Source organism: Zeus faber, assembly GCF_960531495.2.
Source record: "Zeus faber genome assembly, chromosome: 16".
NCBI lineage: Eukaryota > Metazoa > Chordata > Actinopteri > Zeiformes > Zeidae > Zeus > Zeus faber.
In genome coordinates, this window is record NC_137202.1 from 1,903,887 (window position 1) to 1,925,917 (window position 22,031).

The 22,031-nt window shown below is 42.1% G+C and overlaps 1 protein-coding gene across 1 annotated transcript; it reads left to right on the forward strand.

Moving 5' to 3' along the window:
* Window positions 1-2,297: 2,297 nt before the first annotated feature.
* Window positions 2,298-18,973, forward strand: prom2 (prominin 2; the record flags this gene model as incomplete). Its single annotated transcript, XM_080016982.1, has 23 exons — window positions 2,298-2,544; window positions 5,432-5,496; window positions 5,646-5,851; window positions 7,526-7,646; window positions 7,875-7,938; window positions 8,035-8,124; window positions 8,598-8,794; window positions 9,637-9,711; window positions 10,168-10,231; window positions 10,455-10,611; window positions 10,735-10,887; window positions 15,181-15,304; window positions 15,461-15,549; window positions 15,636-15,720; window positions 15,824-15,967; window positions 16,136-16,204; window positions 16,335-16,427; window positions 16,545-16,598; window positions 16,719-16,799; window positions 17,328-17,396; window positions 17,521-17,610; window positions 18,203-18,315; window positions 18,405-18,973. 23 exons carry the CDS (start codon window positions 2,298-2,300, stop codon window positions 18,454-18,456), a joined length of 2,502 nt encoding a protein of 833 aa, XP_079873108.1. The 3' UTR covers window positions 18,457-18,973.
* Between the last annotated feature and the right edge of the window lie 3,058 nt (window positions 18,974-22,031).

Consider the following 22,031-nt stretch of genomic DNA (forward strand, 5'->3'; position numbering starts at 1 on the left):
ATGTTAACATAAGAGTAGTTCAAAACCACGTTATACGTGTTAAAAATTAATAATAATCTGTACAAAGGGAATGTTGTTCACTGTTCACGGTGCACGCCACCATGTTGCCGCAACGTCAGGTCTGTTATCTTGGTAAGCTCGGGCGCGAGCGGTCGTTCATTTGGTTCACTACTCAGGATTTCACTTGCCTTTATTGCAATGATGGTTTCCCACATATTTGGGTTTTGCCATTACTTGTTTGAACGCATTCCCACTCCTTATGCTAGAACATGCTTCCATGTAGTAGGGCTGGCCACTTCCTTCTTCAACAGGGGAATAGTTGCACTCTATAACTGCAATTTGCATGTTGAATAATGACAGCATTTTAGATAAACACACACACACACACACACGCACTCTCTCTCTCTTACATCTACACACACTTTGAGTGCATGTGTAATTGTTTGCTTTGTTCCTGCCCTCCCACTCATTCCCACGTCACCCGCTCCTTCCCTCTCCCTCTGTTCTAGTCTCAGGACCCTCCCTTTCTCCCTCCTCCTACTGCTCTCACGCCCTCCCTCTATTTTTAGTCTTCGTATTTCTCCAGCAGCAGTGGCAGCCTTCAGCTCCCCAGCTTCACAGAGGTGGAAGAACCCTCTTGGCGTGCCGCAAGTCGGTCCCACACACACACACACACACACACACACACACACACACACACACACACACACACACACACACACACACACACCTGTGTGAAACCAGCCTAAACGCTGCAGACCTGAAGAGAGGAACCACCGCAGATGTCCTTCACTTTCCAGCCTTCCAAACTTGAGTTGTTACTGAACTACTGGAGGGAAACAGACAGGTAACGTGTAGCTACACTCCTCCACAACTTTTTCACGGCTTGCTGACTCTTTCGGCTTTTAAAAAAAATTCTCGGTGTTATTCCGCTTGTTTGATTTCTTTCCTCATTGACTTGAATTTGGCGGGGATTGGATACACCAGAGGTCTTTACAAAGATTTTCAAAATACTTTCACAAGGCTTTTTTTTTTCCATCCCGGTAGCACACACACTATAGGATTTAGCAGGAGAATGATCACAGGGGATCACATGTCTTGGAACACTGTAGGAGCCAAGACTTCGGTTAATATCAAGCCAACCTGATCATCATCACAGGACTACGCAGGCTAGTTCTGGGGCTGATCATGGATCTGAACAGTTTCAGACCATCTCAGCTAAAATGTCTGCCTTCTGATTTCCTTATGACTCTCTTAAGATCTCTGAAAAATTTGTCTGGAACTCAAAAATCCAAGGTACCAGAAAAGTCCTCAGGTGTGTTTACCAGGCATTAGTCTTGCGTCGCCCTGTCCTCTGCTGCTGTCCTTCCCACACCCGTATGCAGATAAGAGGAAAAGTCACAGAGCCGAGTCAAAGCTGCTTCCCAGAAAGTAAACTGGAGTCAACTTAAAAGTAAATACTCTGGGGCCCTTTCAAGTTAATGGAAGGTTCCGACACTGCCTGTTTCCTCAGGGAACAGTCTCTAGTCTCTAGTGGGAAAGAGAGCAGGTTTTTTTTTTTCTCCGCTTTCAACCTGGCAGCGGAGGAACTACTGTAGTAGAGCGCATCATCCACCACTTCGATGAATGCGTTGTTTACAGCATCTACAGCTTGACATGTTCACAGATGTACAAGCTGTTAAATGGATTCTACCCGCCATTGTGTCAGGTTTTCTCGCTGCTGGGGCCTTTCTTTCTCCTCTGTCTGCCAGTGTTCATGGTCACTGGTGTCTCATTTCACTGTCTGGCTAAACGGCGGGTGTGCAGGTGTATCGACACCGAACACTGAATTCTCTGTGCCCGGCTCCCAAATCAAATCTGGAATGATGACGAGAGAAAGAGAGAAAATGTCATTATATATGATTTCCTGTCCAGTGAGTTTGCAGGTTGCTAAGATGTCTCAGGCCTGTGTTTGCTGATGTCATTGGAAGTGCTGTCAATATTTCTGTATAAACATAGGCGATAGATTATCACAGCTTTTAATATTTACAGTTTCCACTTCATAATATGGGATTTGGTTTGTCCTCTCATTATTCTGTTCAGAGACTGTTCTGTGTTAATTTCGTTTCTGTTTCTCCTTTTTCAATTCTGGTTTCCTACCTGGAAAGTGTGTCAATCGGCCATTGTGTTAAATCAATTTGCTTCTCCTTTTTGTTTCACAGACCCGTCAGCACAGAGATGGTGCCATGACACCATTGCCTGATAGATGACCTTCTGCCTCCTTCCAAGTCATTCCTACCCACAATTGATCTGTAGTCATGAGGCTTTGTGAGAACGCGAGGCCCTGGAAGTGGCAGGGCGGGGCGGGAGCATTCAGGACCATGGTGGTAGTTCTACTGCTGAGGTTCAGCCTGGCCAAGGACTCCTGCCTGACTGGATCAGCGCCCCAGAGCATCGCTCAGCCCGTGTACCAGGACGGCACTGGGCTCGATGCAGGAGTAAGTTTCATGGCAGACCTGGTCCAGTCCTTCCTCAACACGGTCCAGCCAAACACCTTCCCTAAAGGTCAGTGTCCCAGAGCTCTGTGCGTTTGATTACGATCCAATGTCTAACGTCCACTGGCATCCACAGCCTCTGCAGGTTTATTTCTACAAGAAAGAGATGAAATATGATTGTAAGTCCAAGAACATGGACAAATGGCTCCGTCCCTGACATTAACATCACTGTGTTTCCTCGAGAAATTCTTTGTTTGCTTTTACATAGAGTAACTGGAAAGTTTCCTTTAAATAAGTTATGGGGAGACGTTAGTCTTTACCAGCATTAGAGTACATAGTTAATCAGTCAAACAAGTCAAACAGGGACCCTTGCTCGCTGTTGACTGGCAGATGACCAGTCTTTCAAGCACAATGACTCAGAGCATATTCTATAATATTAAAGTTTAATCTCAATATCATATCAAGCCCTATTTTTGTCCTCCTGTTCCTTTTATTGTGGTGTAATTGCACTTTGTACCTTTGCCCGTAAATATTTTTTTTAATGACTGTGTGGGCCAAAACCATTCTTTATTTGGCCAGCAGCTTCCTTCTTGTCACTGGTTTCAGTAGGTAAACAATGAGGGAAGATCAGACGTGCACAGGCGCACGCACGCACGCACGCCAAACACACACACACACACACACACACACACACACACACACACACACACACACACACACACACACACACACACACACACACACACACACACACACACACACACACACACACTACACACAATATCTGGGGATGGTAGCTCAGGCTCTAGAGCTGGTGGTCTAGTGATCTAAAGGTTGCTGGTTGGATCCCAGGCTCCTCCTGCTAGCATGCTGTAGTGTCCTTGAGCAAGACAATTAACCCCTAATTGCTCCTGATGGCTGCGTCCGTCGGTGTTTGAACAATTGTCGCTTTGGATAAAAGCGTCTGCTAAATGTAATTTGTTCTGGAGGAACCTTTTGCATGGTCATAATCTTTTGTCGGCTAGTCAATTAGATGATAGCAATTGTGAGCTTATATTTCAGCAACCAGCTGTTATACCAATGGATTATTAATAAGCAGACTGATAACACAGCTTTACAACTTCCCCATCAACGCATTAAGGATGAGGTCATTGTTCACTGTCAGTCACCAAGTGTTTATTTTCTGTTTGACTTCTTCTTTTTAATTTTCTCTGCCACTTCCTTTCACTTTAAAGCATCCTCCACAGAAGCTTGCTGTTTACTGTACAAGCCCCTTTTCAATCTTTTTCAGGGTGTTTCTTTTTTCCATTAGACAGACCACAGACAGACTACAGATAATTTGATAACTGATTGTAAGGGTGAAGATTAGATATGATTAAACAAAAGACATCTGTATGGCTGTACAAACAAAATATTTTTCTTCAATTTCAACTCTATACCAAATTAACCTCTTAAATCAGCCGACGTTTCCCCATCTGCCAATTGCTCACAGTGGATTCTAATTTATTATGGTTGGACTATCATGCAATTCTGATTACTTTTTATTAGAACATATTGATTGACATATAATTATTTTTATTTCATTTCGAGAAATCTTCAATATGCTTCTGTGTGTAAAAATCATTACTTTTGGTGTCAGAGCTTTGCCTTATTTAGCCTTGTATCACATACTTAAAATTTATTCACACCCTAAACCTTACACACATACGTCTAAGTCTATTTGATGAGATAAAAATACAATAGAATACAAAAATAAACAAAACCGTCAGTTAAATTATTTTAATAATTATTTGGGGGGAAAAAAAGTTTTTAATTATTTCCTTTGCCGACAGCTGATAAAATAAATTAAAAATAAATGTATTTTAATAGCTCGGGTCGTCAAGTGATCGGAAGTTGCCAGTTGGCTCCCCGGCTGGTAACGTGCTGATAGCACTGCTTCTAGATACGTCAGATACTGGGATGGCTGAATGCAGAGATCTTTTTTTTCCCAGAGGTATTATTGAAGCATACAAAGAAAAAATATATATATTGTAAGCAAAGGACTGCATTATTTGCTTTTGATTTCAGTTAAAATGTAGACCTGTCAAACATATCCCATTCCTAACTTTTGTAACCTTTAGAGCTCCATATTTAGTACTGCCTCTCAGTTTGTGCTCCACAATCTGCTGCTGTTGTGTGAACAATAAACACAACAGGGTTTAGAAAAGCAAAGAATCTAATCCCACGGAAAGCTTTCACGGTTGCCTGGTTACCGCGAGGTGGAGGTGTAAGGTTTCCTCTTCAGTGTTCAGGGTTCAAAAAATGTTTGGACAGAGGCGAGCTGTACCTGCCGAGGCTTGAAATCTGACAGTGGAAAAGCAGGAAGCAGGAAGTTATAGTCAGATTTATCTCTATGTATTTTGTTTTTTATATTTGAACATTCAATATTGTCACATGTTATTTAAAACTGTCTTTGGCAATTGCAGTACAACCAGAGTGTAACACTTTCTTCAGCAGGTTTCCAGTAGGAAGCAACTCAACCTCCTGTTTCTCGTCTCAAAAGGGCTGATTTGCGGAAATGCACATTAACTAATAAAAGGCTGAAAAACCTGATAAAAGCACCTGGTTTTTGACTGTTTATTTTTGGTATATCATATGAACAACGTATTGGATGTATTGACAATATTGAGAGTTTCCCGTTTTCAAAAAGGAAGGCGTAAACGTTTGCGTTCGGCCGATTAGACTGGATGTAAGCATAGTAAAAAGCTGCAGCAGAGTGGTAAGTTTCTCAATAGTAAAGCGTTGAAAAGTGAGGTTGTCTTATGAATGAAGCTAAGTTATTATTAAGGCCTGGGTTGAAAAACGCCAACCTATCCTTTAAATACAGTGGGAGATGGAGGGGAAAAAATGGGTCGGGAGAAACTTCTGTATAGTTAATATGATACTGATCCCACTATACTACTCCCTTTTTTTAACAGATCTGATCCTGGATTTGGTGAAGAATTTGGATGTTGTACAGTCAGATCCAGACACCACCAAAGCAGTAAGAGACTTCAAATAATGGTTGCTGTAATGAAATGTTGTTTGATCTGATGTTCCGATTATGAAATTTTGTCAATAGATCATTTTTTATCATATAAGAAGGAACTTTTTAAACTAACTTGTTTGTTGTTGTTGTGTGCGTGAATCCAGATCTTGTCGTACCAGGTTGGCTTCTTGGTGTGCGCTGCCATCGGGATCCTGTACATCGTGCTGATGGTCCTGGTCGGCTTCTTCTTAGCCTGCTGCCGCTGCTGTGGCAACTGTGGAGGCAGGATGTACCAGAAGCAGACGTCCAGCGTTCACTGCCGCAGGAGGACGCTGTACTGGAGCGCCACCTGCACCACCATTATTATACTGTAAGATCTATCTGTCTGTCTGTCCTGACTGAAACTGTTTAGGATGATGTGTGATTATACAGAATCACAGTCACAAGTGTGCGTGTGCGTGCGCGTGTGTGTGTGTCTGTATACACACACATATGTGTGTATGTGTGTGTGTATATACACTACTCACAAAAAGTTAGGGATATTTGGCTTTCGGGTGAAATTTATGGAAAATGGAAAAAGTTCACGCTACAGTGATATTATATCATGAAAGTAGGGCATTTAAGTAGAAGCATGCAATGGTGATTTCCTCATCTCAAACAATTTATTGAAACAAAAGCCAACAAAAGTGGTGGGTTTACCACAACAAAAAATGTCAATGTCTCAATAACTTGTCATGTGCCCTTGAGCATCAATTACAGCTTGACAACGACGTGTCTTCTTGAAGGGCTTGAAATGACCCTCAGGTCATTGAGGTTCTGGGGTACAGAGTGAAGAGCCTCTACACGGCAACTCAGCTGATCCCATAGGTTTACTTTGGGATTCAGGTCTGGAGAAAGTGCAGGTCACTCCATTTGAGGTACCCCAGTCTCCAGCAGCCGTTCCCTAATGATGCGACCTCGATGAGCTGGAGCATTGTCGTCCATGAAGTTGAAATGAGGCCTGTGTTGTTCATGCAGGGGCACAATGACTGGATTAATGATGTTATTCAGGTAGTATGGGCTTGTCACTGTACCATTCACAAAGTGTAGGTCAGTTCTGTATTGACTAGACACACCTGCCCACACTGTAACACCACCACCATCAAAGGCTCATCTGGTGACAACAGTGGCTGATGCATAGCGCTCTCCTTGGCGTCTCCAACATCGTTGGCGGCCATCATTTCTGCTCAACGTGAATCGACTTTCGTCAGAGAACAGCACTGAGGCCCATTGGTCCCTCGTCCAGCGTCAATGCTCCCTGCAAGACTATGATGGCTGTGCCTGGTGGTGTGGTCAGGTACCTTTACAGGTCGTCTAGCACGCAGACCACGCTGATGGAAACGGTTTTGAATGGTCTGACGTGACACTTGGGTGCCTCTCACCTCCCTTGAATGTGCCTGGAGTTGAGTGGCATTCATCATCCGGTTCCGCAGGGCACTGTTCACAATGAAGCGCTCATCAGTGTGGGATGTGGCCAAAGGACGTCCACTTCTATGCCTTTCTGTGACTCTTCCAGTCTCTCTGTATCTCTGTTGCAACCTGCTGATGACACTCTGTGACACTCTAAGCTCAGTGGCCACTTCCTTTGAGAACATCCTGTTTGAAGCCTCGCAATGGCGAGGTACTGTTGATCACTTGTTAGGTGTTGTCTTGGTCTCATGATGTCAAAATGTGAACAACATGATGAAGAGGACTGTTTAAATACCAATTCTAATTGAACCAGGAAATGTATTGGTCGCTTCATGGATCAAACACCTGTTTGATCCATGATCCATGATCCATGATCCATGATCCATGACCTGAATTTTGCCGTTCAGCTCCTTGTTAGAGAACAGCAAGTTGTGCAAAAAGTGCTGAAACATTGAACAGTTGGTCATGTGCATTCAAAAGTTTAGAGAAGGTCAAATTAAGTTCACCTGTAAAGGTTATAGTGCATTTTAGGTTCATCCTGAAATTTCACCCGAAAGCCGAATATCCCTAACTTTTTGTGTGTGTGTTTTAACAGCGCGGGGAACATCTGCATGTTCAGAAGTAATGAGACCCTGAAAGACATTGTGGACCACAGCGCCGTGGAGCTGGAGCAAACTCTGGACAACCTCCACGTCTACCTCACCGCTGTGCCTCAGGTAGAGAGAGAGAGAGCGAGAGAGAGAGAGAGAGAGAGAGAGAGAGAGAGAGAATCAAGTTGTCAGGAGTGATTGAATTTGGTGTTTGGGTCAAATGCAAGAAAAAAAAAAGTAATGCATAGCATATTTTAAGAAGCAAGAATTTGCGATAAAAAAATTATAATTAAAGTTGAGTTAAATAAAGGTAATGGGTGATTAAAAAAGTGTGTTTCTCCTGTATGTCTCCAGCAAATTGAACACGTGGTGAAGGAGAGCTTCAAAACTGTTTATGAGGTTACTGAAAACCTAAATGGTGAGGATCTGGATATTGTGTTTTGTTTTTTACAATCTTAAGATTGATCATATATGTTGCAGTCCGCCCATCACTGCGTGTGTGTGTGTGTGTCAGATATTGGCCCCCAGCTGGGTACAGATATTCAGCGGGGCTTCAGAGGGGCCCTGGATCCGGCCGTGGACTTGATCAGAGCTCTGGACCAAGGTATAAAGCCCTGCACCATTATTTATTAAACAGATAAATGTAAAAAAGTCGAGGAAATGTTGAATTGCGCCAAACAAATCGTATCATATTTTGTTATCAAATATTGACAAAAATCGTGTGTTTTTTTACCTCGTCCTTCCATTCTTCAGGAACCGCAGATATCGCCTCCAATTGGAATCTGTGTGCCCAAATGATCAATTTGTCATTTGTGTTTTTTTTTTCTTTTCTGTTTGTGTTCATGATATACCCTATATATTTATGGGCTATTTATGTTCTGTATATTTGGCTTTATTTTATTTGATCTGACTTTTAATTTTATTATACATTTTTACTTTTAAGTTTTTTTTTAATACCAATTGTTTGTTCAGCGATCCACTTATCTTTACTACAACAAATTCCTTTCATATGAAAATGTACTTGCCGAAATAAACACTGATTCTGACTCATAATCATTTTCTGATTGTGATGAACAGATGCCGTCCAGGCCAACGCTCTCTTGAACGAGGCAAACAGAACTTTGGCCCGGCTCCAGTCCGGCTCCAGCTCTATCCAGGCCAACATCAGCGCTGTTAAAGACCGGATCAACCAGACCATCTCCAAGAAGGAGTGCCAGGGCTGTGTGGCCCTGAAGCCAGAACTCCAAAAAGTAACTGTGGACACTTCCATCGTGGTGAGCCTAAATTCTCTATGTACTCTTAATTAACTTTGTTGTTACCAATTAGTCCCGTGGGTCATAAAACTATAATCTTCTTCTTTCTTCTTTGTATTTTGGTTGCTCCCGTTAGGGGTCGCCACAGCAGATCATCTGCCTCCAATACCTTCTGTTCTGCGCATCTTCCCCCCTTACACCAACTGCCTGCATGTCCTCCCTCACCACATCCATAAACCTTCTCTTTGACCTTCCTCTTTTCATAATCGAATAATGCTAAATATACAACAGTTGAATATTTGTTAATATATATGTCCATTACTGTAATACTGTTGATATAAATAAACAGGAAGTTAGAGTTTTCCAAGATTTTAGAAAATGAATTCAATATTGTGTTCTCCCTATTACTTTAGCATGTGGGTTATACAAATGACCCAAAGGGTGTATTTGTGGGTTTCAGGAAACAGAATTACTATTAGGCAACAGGAAACATCAATGAAGCAATTTGGTTTCCTTATGGGCTGTAGGCTTTAAAACATGTGGAAATAGCCGTTACCTAACCTTTTTTTTGTTTATTTTCACATCTTCTGTCTTTTTAACCCCTACTGCTCTCTTCTGCCCTGTGCATTGCCTTTTTCACCAATTCACCACACTTTTGGATGCAATTTCATTACATTTTTAATATTTTCTATATAATTTCAACAATTTCAACAAACTCAACAGCCATCACCGGTTGTGAATTTAAGTAAATTCAAGTCGATGTAAATGTTTCTATGCTCTCTGCTGACCCCTGCTGGTACTATATGGCATTATAGCTGTTCACTGTAAAGTGTGCGTGTGCGTGTGCGTGTGCGTGTGCGTAGATTCCACAACTCAGTGAGCTCCAGCCGGCGGTAGATGAAGTCATCAAGGCTGATTTGCAGTCTGTGGTGAAGGAGGTCAGTAACTTTCCTCCTGCATACCTTAGACTGCTCCGGTTCCATTTTTCCATCCACACAAAGCCTCCACTGTTCGCAGAGCAGGTCAAGTGGATTGATAATGGAGGGGGAAAGCATGTGAACGATTTATTTGCAACCGAAGGTAATACAATATGCTCTGACCGTTTGTCTGCAGTCTTGATCTGTACCTGCTCCTTTGAGCTTTAGCCTTGAGGTGAATCCACACACAGTGTACACAAAGAGGATTTATTTGGTTAAATTCACCACGGTTGCTATTTGACAGGCTTGAGAAGGAGAGGGGAAAACAAGATGCAGTTACCACAAGGGCACATGGATATTGCCATATCCAATTTGAATGTATTTAAGTGTATATAGATAGATAGCTGTTTTTATTTTACTTTAAATACTTTCCTCTAAATCCATTTTTGTTTTTGTGTTATTGTTGTGTTATTGTAGGCAGAGGACTATTTCAACAGTATTCCTCAGAAGGTGTCTAATGACACAAAGGACGTGGTTCAGAGTGAGTTCGAAAATATTGAAGCCCAATGATGCTTAATAAATACACACACGTGTGTGTGTGTGTGTGTGTGTGTGTGTGTGTGTGTGTGTGTGTGTGTGTGTGTGTCCTTGTATTTAAATTCCCTCCTGTTTTATTATGCTGTACATTTTTATTTATTTTACAGTTTTCTATCTCTGTTCATCATATTAGATTTCATATTAATGTTCGATTGTGTGTGTATCAGGCACCAAGGAGCAGTTGAAGGACATTGAGAAGCAGATCTCGCAGGTGGCCCAGGACTTTCCAATCTCTGCTCTGAACAACGTGTCAGATTCCCTTAAACAACTGCGGACGGAAATCAACAAGGTCACCCCCGAGCTTGAGAGAGCTAATGAAATCAGGTAATTTTTCGACACAATACTTCGGCAAATACATAAAACACTCTACGTAAGCCGATCGGACGGAAATACAGTGTAGGAGCCATATCCTGAAGCCTTCATCCTCATGTGTCTACTCCTTACCAGCTGGCCGGTGGGCGTGGCCATCTGTTGTGTGGTTCTCCTGGTGGTGATGTGCAACGTTCTGGGTCTGGTCCTGGGGCCGCTGGGTCTGAGGCCCAAGGCCGACCCCACCAGGCGCTCCTGCACCGCAAACTGCGGAGGCATCTTCCTAATGATGTGAGTCCTAGAAGTCAGGATACAATAAATGTTTGGCTCAGACCTTGTTGCCTATAACATATGGTGCACACCAAACCGAGTTATCAGTAAAAAGTGAGATTTTCATCTAAAACAAACATACTAAAAGAGTCTAGATAGGTCAGGAGGCCAGTGGAATCCAGCGCTTCCCCCTTACCAAAACAGAGAAACGAACTAAACCAACAAATAAAGCCATGAAAACTGGACCACCCGGCCTCCATCCTCAAAAAGAAACAAAATGCACAAAGCCAAAACAAAGGGCGCTGCTTCTCGTAAGCATCAGAAAAGTTCTGCTTCCATGAAGTTCCTTTTAAAGGAGCACGGCAATCAAGATCCAATTTTCTAGATACATAGGAGAGGGCAAAGAAGGGGGGAGCGTGTCACACTCGGGACCTCGCACTCTTACCAAGGAACTGTAGTTTCTTGATGAATTTGATGTGTTGATGAAGAAGGAGTGACCGAGTGGGTGAGTGAAGGAAGTGAGGTGAAGTGAGTGAAGGAGTGATTCCAAGACAACTCATATTTCCCCCCTTCAAGACTACACAAAGTCTCGACAGAGAGAAGAGTAACTGAACTTATGACCTTAATTGGCTTAATAGAAATCACATACTAACAAACAAAATGATTATAATATACCCTTCTGAACATGCTTAGTCATAGCAATACAATACATTTGTATTGCTATGACTGTATTTGTGTGAGAGCGAAAAACCCATCTGGCAGCTTCCTTTCTTAGTTCTTTCATTAAACAATCAAGACAGGAAAATTCTCTCACGGTTCCTCTGCCCCAGGCAACCACCTATTCCACTCCAAATCAATTACCACACTTAAGTGGCATGGTGGCGCAGTGCATTATCCTCACAGAAGGTCCTGGGTTTGATTCCCGCCTGGGGCGCTGTTGGCAGCGTGCTCCGGCGGGTTATCTCCCAAATAGTTTGCATGTTCTCCCCGTGCTCACATGGGGTTTCCTTCACCTCACGTCAGTAAGGACCCCCCTCAAAAACATGCACACATCATCGTCTGACCAGCGATGGACACTTATCACCTGGTCCCCGGGCGCGTCCACGTATGCTGCCCACTGCTCCTGGCTGTGGCCCCGGAGGAAGGACAAGCCAGGATGGGTTAAATGCAGAGGAACCATTTCACCGGCCACCATCCAAAGCATGTTTGTGTGCAAGCATGTGTTGTTGTGTGACAAATAAAAATTGTTTCTTCTTCTTTCTAACCGGTTTAGAAAACTATACAGGATCTTACATATAAATGCATACATTTATAACCTCAGCAATAAATCAAAAATTTTGTCCAAAGTCAGGCTGGTTGACCAATCGGACCTTCCAGTGAACCTTTCCCTGCCTATCACCAATGCCCCTCAAAATCCGCAGATTTTCACTTTGGCCAGACTTTTAAATTTTCACTTTGGCCAAACTTTTAACAAATTATCTTTTTAATCAGATTCTTTTAGCATGCATGTTCAATGTGCACTCATTCTCCTAGGTTGGTTCAGCCCTGCTTTTCCCCATTTTTTCTCAAACTTTATTTTTTTATCTTTCAAGCCTTTAACTTGTAACTCTTTTTACTTCACTTTTCATATTTTTCATCTTACTTTAGGCTCTTAACTTTTATCCCTTTTTCACTTTTCATCTTTTTCATCTTCATTCATATCATTTTATATTTAGCCAATTCCCCTGGCCAGGGTTATTTCCTCTTTGTTTTTCCTACACAGATTTGACTATATTATATTTTCATACGGCCAGCTTTCACACAGCATTTAATGTACACGTCTTACCATTTAAGGAGATACGGGCCCTGTCTTCATTAATCTTGCATGGTTATTTAAATAGCTTTTGGCTACTAGTTCTGCCATTCTACAATTACTTTTTACTTCAACTTTCTCCGCATCTGTTAAGCCTTTAACTTTTACTTTTAACTTCATCTTTTATTTACATCGTCTCTATTCTCTTTTTCAACTTAATTCTCTTTTTCTTCGTTTATTATTCTCTTATTCCCCTTATTTACGTTTTTTACAACTTAATAAACCCCAATTTAGACAGAAGCTCACTTCACACATCAACACATCATCTCCATCTCCGCACAATCTGCTCTTGTCAGTGCAGCCTATCTGCACAAAACACTACAGCTTCAAGAACCACACACAGCTCAATTTGTGAGAGCGCACTCACCCTGAGGTTTTAAAGTGGTAATTCGCTGGAGCGGGCAGCATCAGCAGGTGAGGCCCAACAGATCCTGGTTCATGACGTCAATTTGTAGTTTCTTAATGAATTTGATTTGTTGATGATGAAGAAGGAGTGACCGCTGACACTGACTTGAGTAAAATAATAGATTTATTACAAAAGAACAGCATCAGACCAGATTTGCCATGGACGTCCAGGAGAGAACCGAGCCGGATGTATTCTCTCCCGAATGAAACTCAGGCGGGTGCTTTTATGCTTGTCCAGAGACAACGTTGACCATCTGATTCCCCTACATAGGTCACCGTTCACATTTCACCTCCCTTATCACTGGGACCCCTGACAATGGGCTCTCTCTCTCTCTCTTGAGACCCCTGGCACCGTCTGTTTATAATTATCTTATACAATGGGTACTGTCTTAGGACGCCACACATTCCAAGACACCTCAGAACCTACCGGAATACTTAGACCTCTGCAAACTAAACCTGCTTTCCAGATTCATCCACTGAACAGATAAGTGTAATCGGCAATGTTGGAGGGCATGGAATTGTGTGGAAACATTTAAGTGGTAATCCATGAGATCATGATTAATCATCAAAACTTTGATTACAAATCTTACATATCCTGGCAATTTTGAATGACAGTAGATTGCGGGATTGATTTTAAATAAACACTGAATTACATATATTATCTATATGTAGCAGTTTCGCCTGCCACACACCACCCGAGTGGCATTGTCAGGGCCCTCCACCACAGAGACACAGGCAATGGAGTTGAAAACACACCAGATTATTGTAGGGTGGGGTAAGCTGGAACAAGCCCGGCGCAGATTGAATACATGTCATGACAAGGGCTCCTCTCCTGTATGTGTGTGTGTGTGTGGGGATAGGGGTTTTACCTGTTGCTTGTTGATTGGTCTAATGAGCAACGGGCGTGCAGCTACCTTGGGCCACCCAGCCATCCTGGGCCCAATTATCTAGACCCAAGTCAGGTGTGGCTGCTCAAACCACACCACCCTCACACCACACTTAAGTTTATATATTAAAAACACAAAAACGTGTTTATTTTTTGTTGTGCTATCCAGCCGATCAAAGAGATTTTCATGAGATTGGCAGTCCAAAATAAAAATTTGAACGTGGCTATTTGTTATCCGTGGGGACACACACACATACGCAATAATACGCAAGAAGTCAACATGTTTCCATGATAGAAAAAAAAAAAAAAAAAAGAAATGTGACCGAGAAGTGATTTGGAGAAGTGCATTCCGGTTTGGTGTGAATTACACGCGAAAACGTCACTTCCTGTTTCCGCTAAAGACGCTTCTTTTTCTCCCTTTTTAACACCCAGATTGCTCACTTTGTGGGCTTGGTCTGTTTTGACGTTTGTTTTGTCTTTTAGGATCTAGATCTCCTGGCCAATGTTCGCTCTGTCACGGACAACGCACAGCCACAATGACTCGGCTCTTATAAATCCAGACTTAATTTTAAATTTTTTAAATTTTATTCTAGTGCTCAGGGCAGGTCCCATCTATGTGATCATTTTTAGTTATTTATTTATTAACATCTATTGCTGTTCTTGTATTGACACAAGAGATAAATCTTTTATATGTATTTCTGTTAAATCCTGCTATTGTAAAATTTGATTTCTGCTCGCCACGTATATCTTAAGCCGATCAACCATTGTTTTACATTCTCAAACGGTGCTAACGTGCTGCAAATGAAAAAAATAAATGGATCAAAATTAAGAAAAAAGAAAAAGTTCAACTATTAATCATTTTGCTGGGGACCCACTAGCGATACCCAGACCCCACTTTAAAAAACACTTTAACTATATTCATTGATCAAGTGGACGTAGAAGATGAGAATAAACATCCAAAAATCAAAAATATATTTTTAGAAACAATGCAAAACAGTTGGCGACATCACATATATTAAAGACAAAGATCTGCTTGTCGAAATAAATAATTGAAAAGATTTTGCAAGTTGAAACTCTTAGTTAGGATATATAAAATACCCTTAAAGGGTGATATCCGTGATAACCTGAATCAATCCAATTTAATTTGGATTGTTTGTTTTTTCCTGAACAGGGGCGCAGGTTTCAGCTTCCTGTTCTCCTGGCTCTTCATGGTGTTGGTGCTGCTGCTCTTCCTGCTCGGAGGAAACCTCTTCACGCTGGTCTGCCGGCCGTGGCGCAGCGGAGAGCTACTGAAGGTAAGAAAACACACACACACACACACACACACACACACACACACACACACACACACACACACACACACACACACACACACACACACACACACACACACACACACACACAGAGTATACAACATCCACTCTTAATTTCCTTCCCCTCCTTTTTGACAGCTTATTGACACTCCAGGTCTGATTCCGGGGTTGGAGTTAGGTCCCAATTTGGGGCTGAAAATCAACCTCACATTGACCGATATATACAGGTATGTAACCTCAACAGAGCATGAAAACACCCACTGACATGAAAGAAAATAAATATTTTCTGTGATATTCCTCAATCTGTCTCTAGCAATTGTCAGGTGAACAAGCCTCTTTGGACAACGTTGCACCTCCATGAGATCATAGACCTCGAAGATTTGCTCAACGTGTCGAAAGTAAGTGTTGCCTGACAATCAAATGACTCCTCTCGCATAAGTATACAGGACTTATATTCAGTGTCTCTCCGCTAAGCACTTCCCCCCCCTCCCTCGTTGATAGTACACAGAGGAGATCCAGCAGCACTTTGAAAACACCGACATCACCCTGTCCACCATCACTCTGTTGAACCCCGAGGTTCAAAACCAGCTCAGGAACTTCTCCAAGCTGCTTAAAGATGTCAACTACACCTCAGTCAGAGAGCAGGTAGCAAGTAGTGTGTGTGTGAAGGTGTGTGTCCATGTGTGTTTGTACAGTCCTATCCTGTGCAGAATTAATCTCTCTCTCTATCTGACTGACTATCTATCTTTCTATCTATCTATCTATCTATCTATCTATATATATAAAAAAATAATATGTTTTAATCTTCTCCAGCTCAACAATATCTCCAGAGTTGATCTGAACACAACAGCAGATACACTTGACATGGTCCGTAACATTCAGGTGAGTGATTGGAAACATTGACCTCTTTTTTTAAAACCCTTTTGCTTTGCCGAGTCTCCGTGAATATCCAACCGCGTGACTCCAAAAATGTTCCAACCATGCACTGATGCCCGTACATGTTCATTTGCAGCCAAACAGCGTTATCGCAACGGAGCTGAAGAACGAAGCTAGGGACCTGAGGCAGATCCAGGCCGCCTTGGAGGCAACCATCTTCCCACAAGTTGTACGTTTGGGGGCCGCTGTCTATCTTTTAATCTGTTTATTTCGCACCTTGTTCCTGTATTTACCGTTTCAATTTTGAATACAGATCTTTTCTTCTCTGATGCCCTTTTCCCTTTAGCAACAGCTCATTTCCATCATAGACAGATTTCAAGCCACTATGGAGAAAATCAACGTGAGTGCATGAACCGGACAGCAGGAACGGGAAGATTAAAGCACACTCACTCCTCCTTTCCCCTTTTTAATAATCCCCCATTTGCCCCTTTCCATCTGTCCCCGTCCCTGTCCATTCCAGGGAACCGTAGAGAAAATGCTGCGCACAGTTGGAGCGGCCCAAGACTTTCTGAACACAAACACAACGCAGATTGTGAAAGCTGTGAGTAGAGCTGTGCAGTCACATGACTGTCGGAGACGTTCTTTTCGGTCGATTACTGCCTCTGGTGGGTCAGCCCCGCAACCGGTGGGGGTGGGGGTTGGTCAGCTCAGCCAGTATGAACTGGTATTAAACCGGTGCTTTAAATTAAGTTCTCCACGATGCAATGTTCACACGAGTTAAACGGTTTGACCAAATAGAAGCACAGCTTACATTATGTATGAAAGGATGGAAAGAAACACTATGACAACAGCAAATTCAGAGGACTTACCTGTGTGCGTGTGTGCGTGTGTGTGTGTATATATTGAACCCAGATTCCCCGTTACCATGGTAGCCACAATGGGTGCCATTTAAAGTTGAAGGGCAGTTTCTTTTTATCTTCATTGCTAATCGTCTGTAGAAATGCACCAATCCTCACCATGACAAATTCCTTTTATATGGTCTGATTCTGATCTGATGCATGGCATGGACTTCCCACTGTAAAGTAGGGGGAGGGGATTTGCTTACTCTCCCTCCCTCATCCTCTCCCAGGAAGGCAAAGAGTTCCTGGACTGCCAGATGGGATACTTTGTTGTGTACGCTGACTGGGCCAAAACCGTGGTAAAACTCACTTTCGACTATTTTACATTGACATATTGCATATTAGCCTGTTAGGACGAGCGAGTGAACTCTGTGCTGGGTGTGTGTGTGTGTGTGTGTGTGTGTGTGTTTGTGTGTGCATCAGATCACACAGCAGGTGGGCCTCTGCGGGCCGCTAGCCAGAGCTGTGGACTCGGCAGAGACCATCATCTGTTCCAACGTGATAGAGTCTCTGGTGAGATAGAAGAGTTTTTTTTTTTTAACCACACACACACACACACACACACACACACACACACACACACGCGCACACACACACACACACACACACACACACACACAGTAGTCATGTCGACCAATAAAACATACGGTCCTATACAATAACTTACGGAATAAATGGTGAAACAGAACAATGAATTTAAGATATAAATGGTGACGTACAATAAAGTTGACATTAAATCTAATAAGTCTTAAACAGTAAACAAAATGTGGCAATCCTGTAAACCAATACACTTCTGTATTAACACAAGTATTATCATTATATAGTATTACTATATATTAGTCACACGTAAACATGGTCAGCTGCACAAGTGCTGCTCCCTGTTGACTTCTGTTTATATGTACATTTATATGTATATTTCATTTATATTTCATCTCTTTTTGACTGGCACGGTTCTGTTGTTTTTTTTCTTTTTCTGCTGTTGTAACACCGGAACTTCTCCACCGGGGAACAATTAAGTCTTATCTTATCTTAACTGTTGTATCCTTGTAATTAGGGTGGATGAAATGGTGGTGTATTTATATCTCCCGCCTTCCGTCTCCTGCAGAACGCTTTCTGGTTCAGTTTGGGCTGGTGCTTGATGTTCTTCATCCCCAGCATCATCTTATCTATGAAACTGGCAAAGTATTACCGCAAAATGGACTACTCTGATGTCGACGAGTGAGACACACACACACACACACACACACACACAGGATCTATCCAACCATGCTGCCTCTTACGACAGCTTGTTATGTCTCTTTTTTCAGCAACCACATAGTGATGAACCACATCCCAAGGGCCAACCTCAAACACTACTGAGTGAAGGGAGAAGCACAATGTGCTTGGTACAACTTGCAAAGACTCTGGATATGCCAGTCCCAGCACCTAACGCTGGAAAAACACATTTCATTGCCACATGAATTCATTCTATTGTTAATAAGCCCGACGGGAGCTGCTGTGGTGGAGCCATATGTTGTCCTCCACTGAGCTACACTCTTACCTGAAGGCAAGTTAATCAACTGTTTCAGCGCATTTTAATTCCCTTAGCTGTGTGGCAGGGGACAAAGGGAACTTCAGGGATTTTCTGCTCTATCATTTCAATGTTAAAATGTTGTTAAATTGTTTTTCTGTAACTATTTTACATGTGTGTGTATATATTGCGTAAATTGAGCCACAGCTGGACGAGGGACACGCCGTTTAGTATGTAGAGAAAGAAATACTACTGTAGGTACATGTGTTACGTGTCAGGGTTACTGTCCTTCTGCCAAACAGCATTTACAAGTGCCAGCCTCTGTTGTGGCTATTCCAAAAAGGAAATAAAGAAAACCCCCACAAAATATAAATTCTGATTGTGAATTTATGTGGAACTTTTTGAAAATAATTTAAAGGGGCCCTATTATGCAAAACTCAGCTTTTCATCAATATTTCCTTTTCCTTTCCTTTTTTTTGTTGTAATGTGATCTTGAGTGGTCAATAATTCTGTAATCAGCTTTGTATTTGATGTCAAGAGTAGATTTTGATAATACTCATGTTATGAAAGCACTTTATATCGTCCTTTTTCTTTACTCACTGTAACTAAATGTGAAGATTCTTGTCAAATCATGTGACAATTACAATTAAATACTGATTCACTGCTACTTTTGTACATCTAATATCTTTCAATTTACCACACATCCAATAAAAGCATGCCATTGCCTTGAGATAAGTGAGATCAAGGCAAATTGTATGAGGCACAACCCTGGGCATTGTTCTTCTTGATTTTAAAATGAACTCTGTGGTTCTCCAAGGGTTGAACGCAATTTTATCCCACATTAGAGTGTGAAATTGTAACCCTCACTCTCTATGCAAGACAGCAACTCATTGTTAAAAACTATTTTCCAAATCAGGGTATTAGGACCAAAACGTTGCTATAGTCTTTAATAAAATGCTCAAATTGCAAGGTAAGGCCAGAGCCCTGCGTTAAGTGAAAACAGATTTCAGCAGAACAGGGTCAGATGTCGAAATGCAGGTTGATAAAACAGAGCAGAAGTTGGTGCCGAACAAGTCTGTGATCCATTCCGATTGACACAGGAACATTTACAAAAATAGAGCAGGTAAAATCAATAGCGCTACAACACCATTATATAGGAGAGAATGGACAAAATACATCTAACTCGATGGCCTTGTGTGTGTACGTGTGTGCATGACGGGGGACATTCCTTGTGTCTCCATTCTTTGTCTAGAAAGAGACACCTTTTCCTGTACATCCATCTGTTCGTGACAGGAGATATGGGACTGATCCATCTCTGCTCCTATTGGTATGATTAATTGGTGCTATTTCTCTGATTACACCCTCACAACGTCCCCGTGTGACAAGCATTGTTTGTTATGAAAAAACAAAACAAAACAGCAGAGCCTCACACATGACATCGGCCATCGGGTCATGAGACAGAACAACGCTCACCAGCCGGAGCCGCCGCCCTCGCGTGCATCGGCGAACACTAGTTAATACGCTTGTGTAAAAGGTTAAAAAGTGGATGGGGAACTGACCTGCACAGGGCCTGTATTTGGGGTTGAGGTCAAGAAGGGGACATGTCATATGCTGTAAAAAAGGAAATGTTTGTGAAATGTGCTCCCGCTCCATGCCCAGATCATTGTAAGCTTGATGAAGTGTGTTTAAAAAAAAAAAAAAAAAAGTCATGTCCATGCATATTCAGCTCCCATGGAAAACGGTGGTGAAACAAAACGATGACAATTCACACACAACGATTTGCTGCGTGTGAAAATAAGAGAGAGAGAGAGAGAGAGAGAGAGAGAGAGAGAGAGAGAGAGAGAGAGAGAGAGAGAGAGAGAGAGAGAGAGAGAGAGAGAGAGAGAGAGAATGTGCAACTAACTTCACCGACAAATACCCTCAGGCATGGATGTGCATGTCACACAAGCGAGGAACACAAATATTGATAGTCCAGTGGCAAAAGTCAAACTGGAAGAAAGAATTTATTGAAATGACGGGACAGCATTAGAGAACACAGAGGACTGGAGCTGTACTCTTCATTGGAAGACAGGTTAAAGGGAGATTTTGGATTTACATGCATTTTATTATGGTATTTTGGATTAGGGATTTTCAAATGCCTTTTAGAACCTCTTCTTAGGTCATGGGTGGGTCTGGCTGAGGGAGGCAGAGCAAAAATGTGACACTGGCCTGTAAATGGAGAGCAGGGCTGCAAAAGGCACTCGGATTGTTCTGTGGCATTTCAGAGTCACATGTTTGGCTTATTAGCCTGTGACTCAAACATGCAGAAACTTCAAGGCAGCTTGGATTTACCTATAAAATAAACCGTACGGGAAGGGAATAAATACCATTTTTTCCTTAGTAAACTAATGAAAAACAAGGAATCTTAGCTTTCCTTCAAACCTGCAGTATGATCGAGAAAAACAAAACAAAAAATGAAGATGGTTCTAAGGCAAGCAAAGCCTGTCCAAGTACGCACTTACATCCCATTAGTTCATAGCACTTAAAGCAAGTACAATTTGATCTCAAATGTTAACATTCATTTTGACAGGCGTGATGCAAAACTTCATCCAGAAGTTAATAATGACTGGGTGAATTGGCGATACAGGCAGTGTTTCATGGAGAAAACGGTACCAAGTGGCAGACAGAAGGCCTAACATCTCTAATAACATTAGCCTCACAAGGCACACACAAGACATGATGCTGCGCACTAATAACCATGTATGTGTATGTGCGTGCGCGCGCACACACACACAGAGACAACGTGCCCTGAATCACAGCATGCCCTGGTCCAACCCCTCCTTAAAGACTAACAGAATTACTCCTGAAATTTGATTTAAGGGTAGGACTGCGGGCTGCTTCCACTGGATATTTTCACTGGAATGTCCCTTGTCGGTGGTGGAGAGGGTGGACAAGATGGAGCATGGACAGAGATAAGACTGGAGAAAGTTGTAGCAAAAGCTGGAGATGGGGGTTCAAAGAGTTAAATGAGAAAATGTGATTGTTGGTTTGGCAGAGAACATAAAAACAGCAGTAACGTGACCATGAAAACACACCACCTCAACCCTGGCTGTTAGGAATATCTCATATAAAAGCAACATTCAAACTAAATGGCCAGTTTGTCATGATGACAGTCAAGAGAATGATCTGTCCGTTGCGTCTCTCCTAACATTTTTAATGGGTAGCTATGTACGGCTACTGGTATGAATCACATATTTAAAAAGGCTATGAGGGGGAAAATCTTCTGCAACCAGATACTTACAGTTCCAAAAAAGGGACAGTGCATAGGTTTGTACTGAAACACTGAGCAGGTAAACACCTCTACTTTATGCTAATAAAATATATTACTATCTATCAATGGTCTTTTGATAAAGGCTATTCAGTGTTGACATTCTTATATATGTGC